Below are 14,659 nucleotides of genomic sequence, written 5' to 3'. Positions count from 1 at the left end.
CTATTTTTCTTTTCTTTTTTGTTTTGGTGTCCAAAATAGATCGCTTGGTTAGGTATCCCCACAGCATGGCTGATGCGGTAGAGTTGTAACCATGCTCGTGACTGGGTCTTTTACCCAGGACTAAATTTACCCCCCGCCTCCCCAGGATTAGTTGACTGGTCTAATTTACCTTTTTGGGGGTTTCCACAGCATCCTAATTACCCTTCTCTATTGACTTAGCTTTTTTGTAGGAACAAGACCACTGTGGTTTCATAAATAAATGCTCAATTCATTCAACTGTCTCATCAAAATAAAGGCAACTCCCACCAGCCTTCTCCTCTGTTTGAAGTGTCTCATTAAATGTCAAATCCTAAGTAATATTGCTCGGTGCCAGATGGAATGTAACTGTGCTCAGAACATAAAGCATACCTCTTCTAACACCAACTCGGCAACTTGCAGACACAAACAGAGAAAAGGAAAAATCTTTAAAATAACACATCGGCCTTGAAAAACTACAACCCTTCAGCTGGTACCACTACAAGCTGTGAAGCCAAGCTCACATAGGAAAGGAGTGCTTCTTACTTGTGGGTAATGTCATTGGTCAGTTGGTAGACCACACACACCAAGTCTTTTTCAACCCATAGCACTACAGCTAAGCCCATCATCTGTAAAATATTTCTTCACAACCTTTGTCAAAGCAACATCACCAACTCCTTTTCAAAATGCAGCTCCTCCTAAGACCTCAGTATTGTGAGGGTATTTTTTTTTCTCTTTTTTCCACAGCTCCACAGCCAGTTCTTCAGCTCCGTGTGAAGCATGCTAATGAATCCTCCCTAACAATCATGTGGGCGACCTCTCAGGCTGACTGGGATCACTATGTGGTTTCACTGGGACACCGATCACTCACCATTGTTAACAGGGCTCTGACTAAGGAAGCCAAGGAGTTCACTTACACTGACCTGTCTCCTGGACGAAAGTACACTGCTAACGTCACCACCATAAGTGGGGATTTGAGTAATTGGACGTCAGTTGTGGGACGTACAGGTACCATACTGTTGGTATATTATTAGTCTGGGTTTTTCTTGAAAAGCAATGACCTTGTATTCTTGTCTTAATCATTGCTCTTGAAACTGCATGTCTTCTATAAAAAAGGAAATTGTGTCTACTCAGAATATACAGAATATGAAGAGCTCTGCTAGATTTGTTCCAAAGCCATGTACAGGTACATGGGCCCAACTGGGACCCACCACTTGGTTGTTGAGCAAAGCTGTCCTTGAGTGAAAACCGTGACTGTGCTTATGTTCTCGCTTCAGCTTTTCTTTGCTTTATAGACTTGCAAAGGCCTTGAGGATTGGTCATAAAATTACTTTTTTATCACCATCGTAACTGCAAACAGTCACTGAAACAAGGCAGTCTCTAAACTAGTGTTTCTCAACCTTGGCCACTTGAAGGTGTGTGGACTTCAACTCCTAGAATTCCCCAGCCAGCTATGCTGGGTGGGGAATTCTGGGAGTTGAAGTCCACACACCTTCAAGTGGCCAAGGATGAGAAACACTGCTCTAAACAAAGACTACCTGAATCTAGCATTCTGTTCCCATAGTTTCCATAGAGATCCTCACGAGCAGAGCAGGAGGCAAAGCACGTTCTATTCGGTTTACCAGCCCAGTGCCTCTGATGCTGGAGATATATGTCGAGCCGTCATAACAAGCAGTCCCTGATAAGTTGGCGCTTTATGAATTTGTCTAAGGTCATTTTAAAGCAATTCAGTCTGCAGCCATCACTATCTCTTGTGGTAGTGAATCAAACCTATTATGGCCTCTTATTCACTTATTTGCCTCTAAGACCATAGCAATATGGTCATTTTTCCTCAGAGAGGAGTTACTTTAAAACCGATCATTTTGGTTGCCTTTTTCTGCACGTTTTCTAGTTTTCCAATTGTTTTTTTCTGCATTTAGTATTCCAAAAATTGTAATATCTGGCATCCATACAAAGGCTTTACAATATGGGCGGCTTGGTTTTGCATATGGGATGTACATTTTTTACAGCGTTTGATAGATATATAGATGTTTTCACTGAACTGTTAAAACTGCAGTATCTCTGTCTTGGTCAACTTTTGCCAGTAAGATACAAGCACATATATGCCATACTAAGAAGTTTTGCCCCAGTGCCCATCACGGTGTGCTTGTTTACACTGAACTCTACTTGCCATGTCATTACATATTCCCCCAGTTTGGAGAGGTCCTTTTGCAAGTTTTCACTACCATTTTTGTTTTAACCATCCTTAATAGTTTGGTTTTGTAAGCAAATACAATCACCTCACTCCTCACCCCTGACTTCACATCTTTCAATCATAAATGATACAACTTTGATCCTAATTTAGTTTATTGGGAAACCCCACTATTTACATATTCCATTGTAAGAATTGTGTACTTCTTTAACTAGTTTTTGCCCATAAGCAAATCTGTCCCCTTACTCTGTGACTTTTATGTGAGAGTTCTTGGTGAAGAACTTCATTGAAAGCCTTTTGAAAGTGCAAGTAGACTACGTCCACTGGGTCATGCCATCCACATGATTTTTGGAAATTTTTACAAGATGCAAAAGATCTCTTTTGGATTGCATTTTCATTGGTATAAATGTAGCCATCTGTGAGGAATAAAAATGCTATAACCAGTGCCCTTTTGAATAAAACAATAATATTAATGAACTGGAGGGATCTGCCTATACTTGGCAAAAATGCATGAAGTGTCGCACCCACCAGTACTAAAACTGATTCTAAGGACTTCTGTTCCCAAGAGGCCAAAAACTTTCAAATTTCAGAAATGTTCAAACCATTTGAACATATGACTGTATTTTATTGCCTTATTGTTACTAACCATGCTTCTAAGACCCTTTTCATGGATTTAACTGGTATGATTGTTAATTTTTTTGTAAGGTAAATAACTTTTTCTCTTCATTAACCATAATACTCATCTTTCAGTTCCAGCACAAGTGATGAGCTTAAATGTAGCAAACCAAGGAACAACCAACAGTCTGTTCACCAACTGGATAAGGCCAGAGGGAGATGTAGATTCATACCAAGTGTTGGTCATTCATGAAAATGTTGTCATAAAAAATGAGACTGTTTCCAGTGATACCGATAAGTACCACTTCCAATCCTTAAAACCTGGAGGACTATATTCAGTGGTTGTTACCACTGTTAGTGGAGGAATATCTTCCAGACAAGTGATTGCTGAAGGAAGAACAGGTAGGTATATATGTATACATGTATTCATGTGTGTATATGTTAAAATGATTATATCAGGCCTGTCCTTCAGAGAGGAAACAAAATCAGCAATATTTTAAAGTAGTGCTCAGGTGGCCTCTGGCTAACTTTTCTGGGTAGAAGCTAGTTGGTTGAACTTGGATGGGAGGCTGCCAGGGAGCCCTAGTGCTACAGGCTAGAATAGAAAGTCAAAAAACTTCTGGAAAAAAGGCTGTGGCAAATCAGTTCCATATTACTACATGGTTGTATCCATGAAATCATCAGGAATAAATCTCAACTGGAATAACAGTAGTTCTTGGGGACTAAAATGTCCAGTGGTGGCTGTGGTGGTAGTGATGATGCCTTCTTCTTAAGGAACTAGGTGTTTTTTCATTTTTAATATTGCTCATAGCACTAAAGTACAGTGGTACCTCGGTTCACGAAAGCTTCTGTTCACGAACAATTCAGTTCACGAACAGCTTTGGCCGCAAAATTTTGCCTCCGTTCGCGAATACTGGATCGGGTTACGAACAGGATCCCCGGCCATTTTCTCTCCCGTGACACGTGGCGGCTTCCTGTAGGGAGGGGGACTCTCCCTCCAAGCAATATCCGCCTCCCCACCTGCCTTCCTGTCCTCCACGCCAGAAGTCGCGTCGAGCAAGGTTAGCTTTCTCTCTCTTCGTGCTGTACTTTGTGTCATATTTTTGCAGTTTTTAAAAAAATATATATATGGTTCAGAACGGATTAACCGTAATTATATTGAACCTTATGGGAAAATTTTATTCGGTTCACAACCAATTCGGTTCGCGACCAGAGTCGCGGAACGAATTAAGTTCATGAACTGAGGAACCACTGTATTAGGGCAAATCTCTGTTGTAAAAACATTCCTTGATTCTGGAATGTGCTAGAACAGCCATCTCCAACCTGATGCCCAATCGTCATGCTGGCTAGGGTATAGGAATTGGCCAACATGTCTAGGTGACAGTTTTATAATGTTGTTTGAGATGTTGTGGCTGGCTTTACAAGGCTAAGGGATCTGAAATGGTACTTCAAATGGAGCATAGAGGGAAGTAAGGAAAAGGAAGTTTTACTTTCTTGAAAGGTAAAATAAAAATATGTGTATAATTACAGGTTGAGAGCCAGTTTGGTGTAGTAGTTAAGGTACTGGGTTAAAAACTGGTAGACTTTGAGTTCTAGTCCCACCTTAGGCACAAAGGCAGCTAGGTAGCCTTAGGCCAGTCACTTTCTCTCAGCCCCAGGAAGCAGGCAATGGCAAACCATTTCTGAAATCTTACCAACAAAACTGCAGGGACTAGGCCAATCAGTCACCAGGAGTCAACGCTGATTTGAAGGCACCCCACCCTCAAAAAGCCAGATTAAATTCTTTTTTTAGGTCTTCTGAAAATTCATCTGGCCACACAAATTGAAACTATTTTCTTGGGATGAACATTTTTCAGTATTTTCAAATGGAAATAATGACAGTTTTGTTCATTGAGTTTTATTCACATTTCTGTCATGGATTTTGCAGTCTTCAGCTTATGTAAAAAACTGCCATTGTGCACACACTCTTTCCTTGTGAGAATAAAGCTAATATGATTTTTAAAATGGAGATATCAGAAGAATACATAATGAATATTCATGAACATTTGACTTCTAAGGAAATTGGACAGCAGTCTGGTGAATTTCTTAAGTGATAGGTAGAATGTTTGAATTAATGCTTTCCAATTACAGAATTTATATATTTGAAAAAAAATTAAATTAATAGAGACTTATGCATTTTGAGGATATATCATTTTATGATATGATTCAGGTAATTATTGAAAGAAACTTGAAAGAGCAAGTGTCAAAAGAATTAAACTCCATTCCCAGACAAAAGTATTCATAATGCTTTCCACCAGAGGGCAGGCAACTTTAATATTCATTAATGATGTATGTATCCATTTTTAATTGGCAACAGCATTTTGTGAAGGTAATGAATCCTGTTGCAGCACTTCCAGAAGTTCGGCTGATCACTTTGCTTTTCTGTAGAGGAACAAGCAGCGTTCCACCTGTAAATAAGATTCCTTGTATTTGTTTTGTGTGTGTGTGTGTGTTGTTTTAATTAATGTTTAGTGGCTAAGCTCCATATAAATTCCTTCTTAATTGCAAGGGTTGCTGATTCAATAAACTACTATTGTACTAGCAGCATGAGTACAAAGTAACTTTTTTTCCTCTGTGTGTCCAATATACTTAACTAGGCTTGTAGGAGAGAGTATTGTGAATGCCATAGCTGATCAGCAACAAGGCTACGGGGGATCAGTTTTAGCCCCCCACCCCAGGATTGTTTTAGGCAATCTCCTATATTTCCCCCAGTCAGCAGTGTCATATGAACAGGGAGAATGGAGGGTTAACCCTTTATGTCTACTGTACTGCAGAAACAAACATTTAGAACAAGGTACCTCATCTCTGTTTCTGTCTCCATTTTACCTTTCATTCCTTTGTGGCCACACAGCAGACTAGTGGGCCAGGAAGAATAAGCATTCCCTATCTCTGCCTGGGGTAACAGTGATCCAATCAGCCCATTGCGTTTTTATTTTTTTTCTCCATCGTGTTGGGGGGAAAACTTTGTGGTAGCTGGAGGTTGTCAAAGATGGCTGCTTCCCATTTGACCAGAAGGAGAAGGAAGTAGAAAGGCCACCACTTTTTGGGTCCCCCCAACCACTCAGTATTTGCTTCAGCCTCATCCTGCAATTGTTATGTCCCTCCTGACAACAGATTATCCCTGAGGGAATGTGATTCTCAGTAGAAAAAAGGTAATTCCCTTTCTTTGGTCTTGTAGGTGAGAATGAGAGAGTCTCTAATCATCCTCCAGAAAAAGAGCTGTAGTTGTCTTCTGTAGCAAAAGAACGAAGAATCTCATGGAAACTTAAAGACTAACAGCTAGCATTGCATAAGCCTTTGTGGATCAGAGTTCCACTTCAGGACAGGGATCCACAAAGGCTTATGCAATAATACATTTTTGTCATTTTCTCTGTTCTTATACACATGGGCCTTATCTGGAGAGTTTCTCTGAACACACGGTAAACTGAAAACTTTCTGTTGCTTTGATGTGCAGTTCCTTCCAGTGTAAGTGGAGTAACAGTGAACAATTCAGGGCGGAGTGATTATTTGAGTGTTTCCTGGCTGCCAGCTGCTGGGGATGTTGATAGCTACGTTGTGACGCTCTCTCATGGAGGTCAGATTGTTCATATCCTCACCATTGCAAAATTCACCAGTGAGTGCTCCTTCAACACTCTCACACCCGGTCGCCTCTATGATGTGACAATAACAACAAAGAGTGGAAAATATGAAAACCAGTCCTTCAGTCAAGAGAGAACAGGTAACAATAGCTGAAGGAAGAAGTTTGAATGTATTCAATTAAATACAGATCTACCATAACTCTATTATATAAGTGTGTAGGTATGTGATACACATACACACACACACACACACTGTGTCTCTCCCTGAGCTGTATGCTATATAATATCAAGAAAGGAATAAGGACCAAGTTTTGCTTTCAGGTTAATGGCAAAATATCACTTGAACTGTCTGCTTGCTAAATAGTTACATTAAAGGAAAATTTTGTGAACAAAAGTTGTTAAAAGACCATTAGAAATTAAGAATAAATAGTATGCACTTTCATTCAGTGTAATATATTGGATGCTAAAATAGATGAAAACAAGAGCATTGCTTTTGAATATTCAATTTTATCATGCCTTATACACTTCAGTTTACATTTAGTATTTTTCTCATGAAAGAATATAAAACCAATGAGATGTACTATAGAACAAAAAGGTTTTGCTGTTATAAGAGGGAATCATTAGTTTCTAACACAACAAATGCAAGACAAAAAAAAAATACAACCACTTATTCTCCCATATAGATCAGTGTGATATTGAGAAAGAAATATCTGTAACTATATATTATTGTATGTTCTCCTGAAAGACTAGATTCCAATCAACAGTTTACAGAAACAGGTTCTAACCCTTGGTAAATAAAGTAATGATTTAAGAACTCTTTAGTATTTAAAGCGTACTCCAAAAATGACTGTTTACTTACTGCTTGAGGTAGAGGCAGAAGTAGTGAGTGAGCTGTGCTCTGGCCAGCTGACCAGTGGTGAACGTGGGGAGGTGGGGCTCAGGTACTAAGCAGCTTTGTCCTGGCCAGCTGACTGACAGGGAATGCAATAGGCAGAAGCTTAGGCTGTGAATGGTCTCTGGCCAGCTGACTGGCAGTCAATATGGGGAAAAACGGAGCTCAGTCAGCATGAAAACTGTGGCTGCTAAACATAGTGGGGCACAGTTAACCAACTGGTAGACATCCATGGACCACTGGTGATTCATGGACCGCAACTGAAGTCTGTTTCACTGGCTGCATGAATGGTTATATTAAACAGACAAATATATTTGGGAATTATAAAAAAGGGAAAGGAAATTGAAATGCAACAACTGCTGGCTGCAGTAATTTACATTAAAACAATAATGTATATGAAATATATATTTATTACAAGAAAACACTGCCACTACTACACTGATTAATACATGGACTAAAACCCCATCATTTTGATTCAGGCAACAAAATGTTATACAAGCCTTATTCCATTCATTTCATTACAGCCCTGTGGAATAAACCGTTCATATAGATGGGAACAAATACATGATAAAAGTAGAATTTTTGCTCAGTTTTTATACATCCAAACAAATCCAAACAAGCTACAGCTGGTTCAAAATGTGGCAGCGTGGGCAATCTTGGGTGCCCCAAGGATGGCACTTATAACACCTCTGCTGCGGGAGCTGCATTGGGTGCCAGTTTGCTTCCGGGTCCAATTCAAGGTGTTAGTTATCACCTTTAAAGCCCTTGGCATGGATCCAGGTTACCTGAGAGACCGTCTCACCCCCATTACATCGACCCATCCCACCCAGTCAGGCAGAGAAGGCATGTTATGGATCCCGTCAGCGAGAGAATGTCTACTGGCAGGTCCCAGGAGAAGAGCCTTCTCTGCTGTTGACCCCGCCCTATGGAATATTCCCCCCTCCCCCGGTGAGGCAGGCCCCTACCCTCCCAGCTTTCCAGAAGGAATTGAAGACCTGGCTCTGCCAACTTGCGTGGGGCAAGAAGGGGCATAAACAACCCTGGGGGGTGCTGGCACCTTGAAGATGTTCCCCGAGTCTAATAACTCCTAGTTAACATTTATATGGGAATTTTGTTGAAATGTATTTTAATTAATATTTATTCTATTTTAACTAATATTTATTCTTTTTACTGTAAACTGCCCAGAGTCGCTCTGCAGTGAGATGGGCAGTGACAAATTTGAAAGATAAATAAATAAAATCATTCTGGCCTAGATAAGAAAACTCCTTTGTAATGTTAGTAACTCAGTAATTACTGGTATAGAACGAGATGGACATCAAATACTGCCTACACAGCACCATGAGAATATGTCTATTTGGGTGTATTTTACCATATGCAACTACAGCTAAGTCAGAATGATTATCTCTTCCTTATATTTGCCCCATACCAATTCCTTTCTCAAATTACTTTGAGTGTGTATTGACATTTATTATATCAGATATCAGGGCACACTGAAGTATGTTTTATCTTTTCAGTCCCTTCAAATGTCCAGGGACTTACAGTGAGCAATTCTGCAAGAAGTGACTATTTAAAGGTATCCTGGCTACATGCCACTGGAGACTATGACAATTATGAAGTGATCATCAAGCACAACAATGATTTCATTCAAACGAAAACTGTCCCCAAGGATGTGAATGAATGTGTATTCACTAACCTGATTCCAGGAAGGCTTTACAGTGTAACTGTTTGCACAAGGAGCGGAAAATATGAAACCAGTGAAAGGGCCAGTGGAAGGACAGGTAAGTGAACGTTCAAGGGTCATTCATATAAGTTATATTTTAAAATTAAAAATCCAATTTAAATATTACACATAAGAATTGAGTATCTTATTAATTAAAATCATTATTAAGGGCTGCTTTCCTATGCAAAGAAATATCAACACAATAATTCAAGTACTGTATCTCTCTTATAACTTGATGTTTATGGCCAGGAGCTGATAGGTTCTGGAATCAAGGTGATGCCACGCTGGAACTTATCATCCAGTAAACCCATGTGGTTGTACTTGTATTCATTTGTTTGACCTCTGTAATATCTTCACTTCCAAGATGACCAATTGTATGACTTTAGCAACTAAAAAGAATAGTTTCAGTCTCCTGAAGAAACACTATTTTGACCAGTGAGTGACATTCTTCATTTCAAGAAGGTTCTGGATCAAGCTTTTCCAAGCTGATGTATTTATCAATTCTAGGACTTGTTCTAACACATATAGGTGGCACCAGGTTTGGACAGATAGTTCTGGATACTTGTAGAAATCTTACAGTGGATTTAGTAAGGCTACATTCAGTGAAAAATATGCCCAAATTAAGCATAAGGTATGTGTGTGCATGCATGCATGTGTACATGTGTGATAAATATGTTCTGGAAAGAAGTAATATCCTCTCCCACCATACATCCCTATATGTTCTTAAGAAACAACTTGAATCATAGCATGTTAGCTATCACCAGAATAGTGTTTAACCATCATTCCCCCAAAAGAATATATAGAACCTTGTAACATGTTAAAAGGATGTGTTAACCTTTTTACTCTAAGTAAGGGATCTTAAGTAATATCTTTGCATATGTGAATGCCATGTCAAAAAGCACTGTCGTGTTATAAAAGACATATCAGTTGGTTGAATGGTGTCTTTAGCTTACATAAATATTTCTATTAAGCTACAATGCAAGTAATTAAAATTCATGCTCACTCCACAAATATATGCATTTCAAAATGATTGAAATAATTCCTGAATGTATGCATTAGCCCAGTCATCATAGGCAACAAGAATTCATTCATCCTTGTATAGGTAAGTGAACAGGTTGGTGAAGAAAGGATTGTGGGCACTCTTCCACACCAAGCATGTAAATAAAGTGGGCTAAAGAAATAGGAATCCCCTCCTTTGCATCTAGCATAGATATGGAGCTTTCTTCCTCTTCCAGTTCACAACAGATGCTTCATTATCAAGTAATAACCTAATTACATTTTTTTATAATAACTTCTTGATGGCTAGTAATATCTGTGGTCTTATTTACAAGCTGACTGTGTGGACCAACTCCCAGAATCTGTGGTCTTATTTACAAGCTGACTGAAATGAGTAACATGCTCCTCAAGACTCTGTGTGTATGTGTGTGTGTGTGTGTGTGTGTGTGTGTGTTTGTTATCTGACATTGTCCTTTCCCTCATTTTCAGTCCCAGAATCAGTAAAAGAGTTGACTCTTAGTGACAGAAGCACTGAAGATCTGTATATTACTTGGTCCAAAGCTGATGGGGATGTTGATCAGTATGAGATCCAGCTTCTCTTCAACGACATGAAGGTTTTTCCACCTAATCACCTTGAAAATACTGTTGAATCATTCAAGTTTACATCCCTCACTCCAGGACGCCTTTACAAAATTGTTGTCATGACAATAAGTGGTGAAGCACAGCGTGCTACTTTCATAGAAGGATTGACAGGTTAGGAAAAAAAAATGTATTAAAAGTCTTCTGAACTTGCCTCTGTTGGCAGGTAAATGCATGTATGCTGTGATTTTTCAGGAATTTGAGAGAATGCAGCGTGGTCCAGCAGATCCCAGGAAGAGAATTGCATTCTTAATTCTGTTGAGTTTTGCTTAATTCTGCCTATGAGTATGGGTCGTCTTCCCCCACATGTAAAATAGGGGATACAGTATGTCTTAACATGCAAAAAGAGCATGCAAGAAAAGGCTGTGATGATGGCAATGAACTTGGATGGCTTTACGATTGGATTAAGGACAGCACTGCTTGGGGAATTATAGTGGGAGACAGAGATGTCTCCATCTGCATGTGAGCATCCTAGAGCATCCTAGAGGCATTTGCTTGGACAACTTGAGGAAACAATACTAGGCTTAGAAGGCCTCAGCCTGGTCCAACATGGTGTTCTTTTCTTATGGATTAATTTGGCCCCTTAATTTGGAACCAATTATTTTCATCCCTTGTGTACATTTAGTATGTGTTTATTCTCATTCTAGAACTAAACCTGCATTGTGGGGAGCTGGGAAGCAAGTAGCTGATAGGGGAAGGATTAGCAGGTTTCACTCACATACCCCTTTTTTATATTAAAGTCTACATACATCCCTCTTGTTAATGTGATTGGGGCAAACATCCTTTAAAGATTTAGGTCTGTTCTATCACATAATTTAGCCCTTTCGACAGCACAATCAAACTCTTCACTATGGCTAAACTTGTCTTAGCAATGGAGGCGAATATGTGTAGCTCAGGGTTGAACTGTGGAGTCCTTGGGGTTCTCTGAGCTTGGTTCTTTTCTTGCAAACATTTCATTACCCAGCTAGGTAACATCTTCAGTGCTAAAATGGGATGAGGTTTGCTCTCTGTTTATCTGCTGTGGCCTGCCTTGTCAGTGCTGGTGGGGAAAAGTTCACACCACTGCATCCTCCCTCCCATCCCACTTCGATCACATCCACAAGTCTAATTTGCCAGCATGTTCAGAATCCATGTTTTGGGTATTTATTCTTGTTATTCACCCATCAATTTACTTTCTGTGAATTCACAATCAGGTATCTGCAATTTTTATCTAAACTCTTTGGGCCCCTGCCTGCCTTCTATTTTGACACTCTCAATATTAGCTTACAAAATCATAAAATAGACTATTTCTCTATTCTGTAGTCCAGTTACCTGTCTTTCACAGTTTTGTTTCCTGCAATTTTAGAAAATACGTGTTATATTAAGGAAACATAAATTAACTTCCCTGGCCATGTTGTCTTTTTTGCCTCTTTAGTTCCAAGTGCAGTTAAAAATATTCACATCTCACCTGCCGGAATGATGAACAGCTTGAAAGTGAATTGGACCCCTGGAGGAGGAGATGTTGACTCTTACACTGTCACAATACTTCATCAGAACCATCCCCTTGGTATTCAGACTGTTTCCAAACATGTGTATGAGCACACATTCAACAAACTAGAAGCAGGGGAGCAGTACATGGTTATTGTACAGACCAAGAGTGGCTTCCTACATAACAATTCAACTGCTGTTGGACGAACAAGTAAGTCCCTTTTTGAAACAATTGGGTTAAAAAATTCATCATATTCTGCCGCTGGTGGAAGATTAAGGCACAGAAAAGATCTAAAGGTAGTTAACTGTATTTTGTTAGGCACTGTGGTGAAGCAATGTGGCTACTCTACCTGTACTACCTTTTAGAAAAACAATGTTTTATGCTTGAGTTATGGGACTCCCTATCACATTGTCAAGGAAGTTCTCAGATAAACTTGGAACTTTTAAGCCAAGTGATGCATGTCACCTGGCACTTGTGGGGGACATCATATGTCTATCAAGTTTATGCCCTGCCTCTGATGCAGTTTTCTGTGACCGTGAGAGATCTCAAAACAGCTAAACAAAGGATGCTCAGAGGAAATAAACACAGTAGAAGCGAAGAGTTAAAATAAAAGGGTACATTTGCATTTATGTTTGTGTAAGTTTGCTGTCTCAAAATAAAGAAGTGATCTCTCTTTAGCTTGTTATAAAGTCAGCCCAATATTTCTTAATGAGTAGTCAGATGAAAGGAATCCTGGCTTGGGGCTATAAGTGTAGGCACAAATGGCACATATGAGCATTATTTTATTCTCATGTGAATATTATAGTGCCCAGCACAAAACAAAAAATAAATTTGTTTAAAAATTTAATTCCATCATATATACCTAGAAGCCAAGGGAATGGGACTCTTTTCTCAGTTGCAAGAAACAACTGAGAAAATTGAGTAAAATAGAGAAGATAATCAAAGAATATTGTTCAGTTACAATAATCAGTTTCATAAGAGACTTTTTAAAAATCTGTATGTGCAGAATTATATCTCATTTATATTTGAGGCTACAAAGGAACGTGGGGAGTGGAGGGCTGGAGCTCAGTTCATAGTGCAACCAAGCATTAGGGACAAATATATACTCGGAACCAGATAATGAAATGCAGTATTTCGGTAACTTTTTGTTAACAGTATCAGAAAAAAAATTAAGATATCAAAACCCAGCTGTCATAAAAGTAGCTGAGATGCTGATTAAGCTGTTAGGGGAGCTGTTGTTTGTCTTGGCATCAAACACAGGGGGAGCAACTTACCTGTTTTTCAGCCAAATGTGACTGAGCACGTCATCCAATTCTCTTCATTTTACAGTCTAGTGTTTTGTTCCCACCTCCCCTAAACAGTCATTTTGTGGTGACATCAATAGCAGTTCAATAGCAGACATCAATTATAGTAAATATAGTAAAAATTGCCAAAAATACAGCTTGTAATTTTAAAATGTATGGAAAAACTGCTCATTTGAAAGATTACCATTAAACAATTATTTCTAGTTCCTGCTCCTGTTCAGGAATTGCATGCAGACAATGAATATAGCAGTTATTCGTTGATGGTGACATGGAATAGTGCTTCTGGGGTAGCTGAACGTTATGACATCCTCCTGCTGACTGAGCATGGTGTCCTTCTCCACAACAAATCAGAACCAGCCACTGCTAAACAACATAAATTTGAAGATTTAACACCAGGCAAAAAATATAAAATACAGATGTTCACTGTCAGTGGTGGTCTCTTCAGCAGCCGGGCAGAAACTGAAGGCCAAACAGGTAATTCCAACACTTCTCTTAGGAGACCACAAAGATCTGTTGCCAAAAAATCTGTTCAACTTTAATTAATTTTAAATTGTATCATGAATATTTGTATTGTTCTTTTCTAATTGAATTGTTATTATTTTAGTTAATTTTCTAGCTATGGAAGCATTACATAAATAAAATCTGCCAGCAAATCTGCCAGCATTTCAGCTGTCTAAATAATTCCTCATATGAGATTTCAGTTAATTTTAAGGGGTCTACAAACACTGTAAATATCCATAACCGTTTTACCCTTGTTTACTTTATTTTCCTTGATTATGAGAAGTATAAAGTAAAGATGTGTGAATATTTCAAATGGAAGTATTTTGAATTCAAAATGTGAAATATCTCCTACTACAAGTGGGATTCTGAGTTTTTCCCAGGACTTAAAATTTACACACATCAAGTCCCTGAAAATTTCCCCATTAATTTGGAACATAGGCAAGTCATTTTTTTTCTTTTTTTCTGGGTATTGGTTGGGTACACTACTATTTTTATAGTGTAGTCCTTATACATCATTCTCAATAATTAACCCTTCCAGAAAAAGTGTTCCAGCTTCATTACTTAGTAAATAACATTAATCTACACATCCCAACCTGTTATTTTGTCAGTTTCTCTCTCCCTCACATGCACACATACGTGGTGTGATGTGGTATGGTGTGTGGTGTGGTGTGGTGTGGTGTGGTGTGGTGTGGGTTGGGTTG

The 14,659-nt window shown here is 39.0% G+C and overlaps 1 protein-coding gene across 3 annotated transcripts in view; it reads left to right on the top strand.

Annotated features, from left to right (window-relative positions):
- The window catches only part of PTPRB (protein tyrosine phosphatase receptor type B), a 77,360-nt gene that overhangs the window by 39,389 nt on the left and 23,312 nt on the right, over window positions 1-14,659 (top strand). For all 3 annotated transcript variants that reach the window (XR_015796415.1, XM_007422935.4, XM_025163204.2), the window contains 7 exons: window positions 763-1,023; window positions 2,957-3,223; window positions 6,315-6,578; window positions 8,845-9,108; window positions 10,536-10,799; window positions 12,100-12,363; window positions 13,662-13,931. Coding sequence is in view for 2 of the 3 variants with exons in the window: in XM_007422935.4 (XP_007422997.1) it covers window positions 763-1,023; window positions 2,957-3,223; window positions 6,315-6,578; window positions 8,845-9,108; window positions 10,536-10,799; window positions 12,100-12,363; window positions 13,662-13,931 (1,854 nt within the window). In the remaining variant the exon portion in view is untranslated. The remainder of the gene's footprint in view (window positions 1-762; window positions 1,024-2,956; window positions 3,224-6,314; window positions 6,579-8,844; window positions 9,109-10,535; window positions 10,800-12,099; window positions 12,364-13,661; window positions 13,932-14,659) is intronic.

Source organism: Python bivittatus, unplaced genomic scaffold (genome assembly GCF_059951505.1).
Source record: "Python bivittatus isolate LINGU-HERP-01145 unplaced genomic scaffold, Pbiv_v1 ctg000330_np1212, whole genome shotgun sequence".
In the NCBI taxonomy this organism is placed as follows: Eukaryota; Metazoa; Chordata; class Lepidosauria; order Squamata; family Pythonidae; genus Python; species Python bivittatus.
Note: the sequence above shows the minus strand (reverse complement) of the source record. Positions and strands in the feature narration are given on the sequence as shown.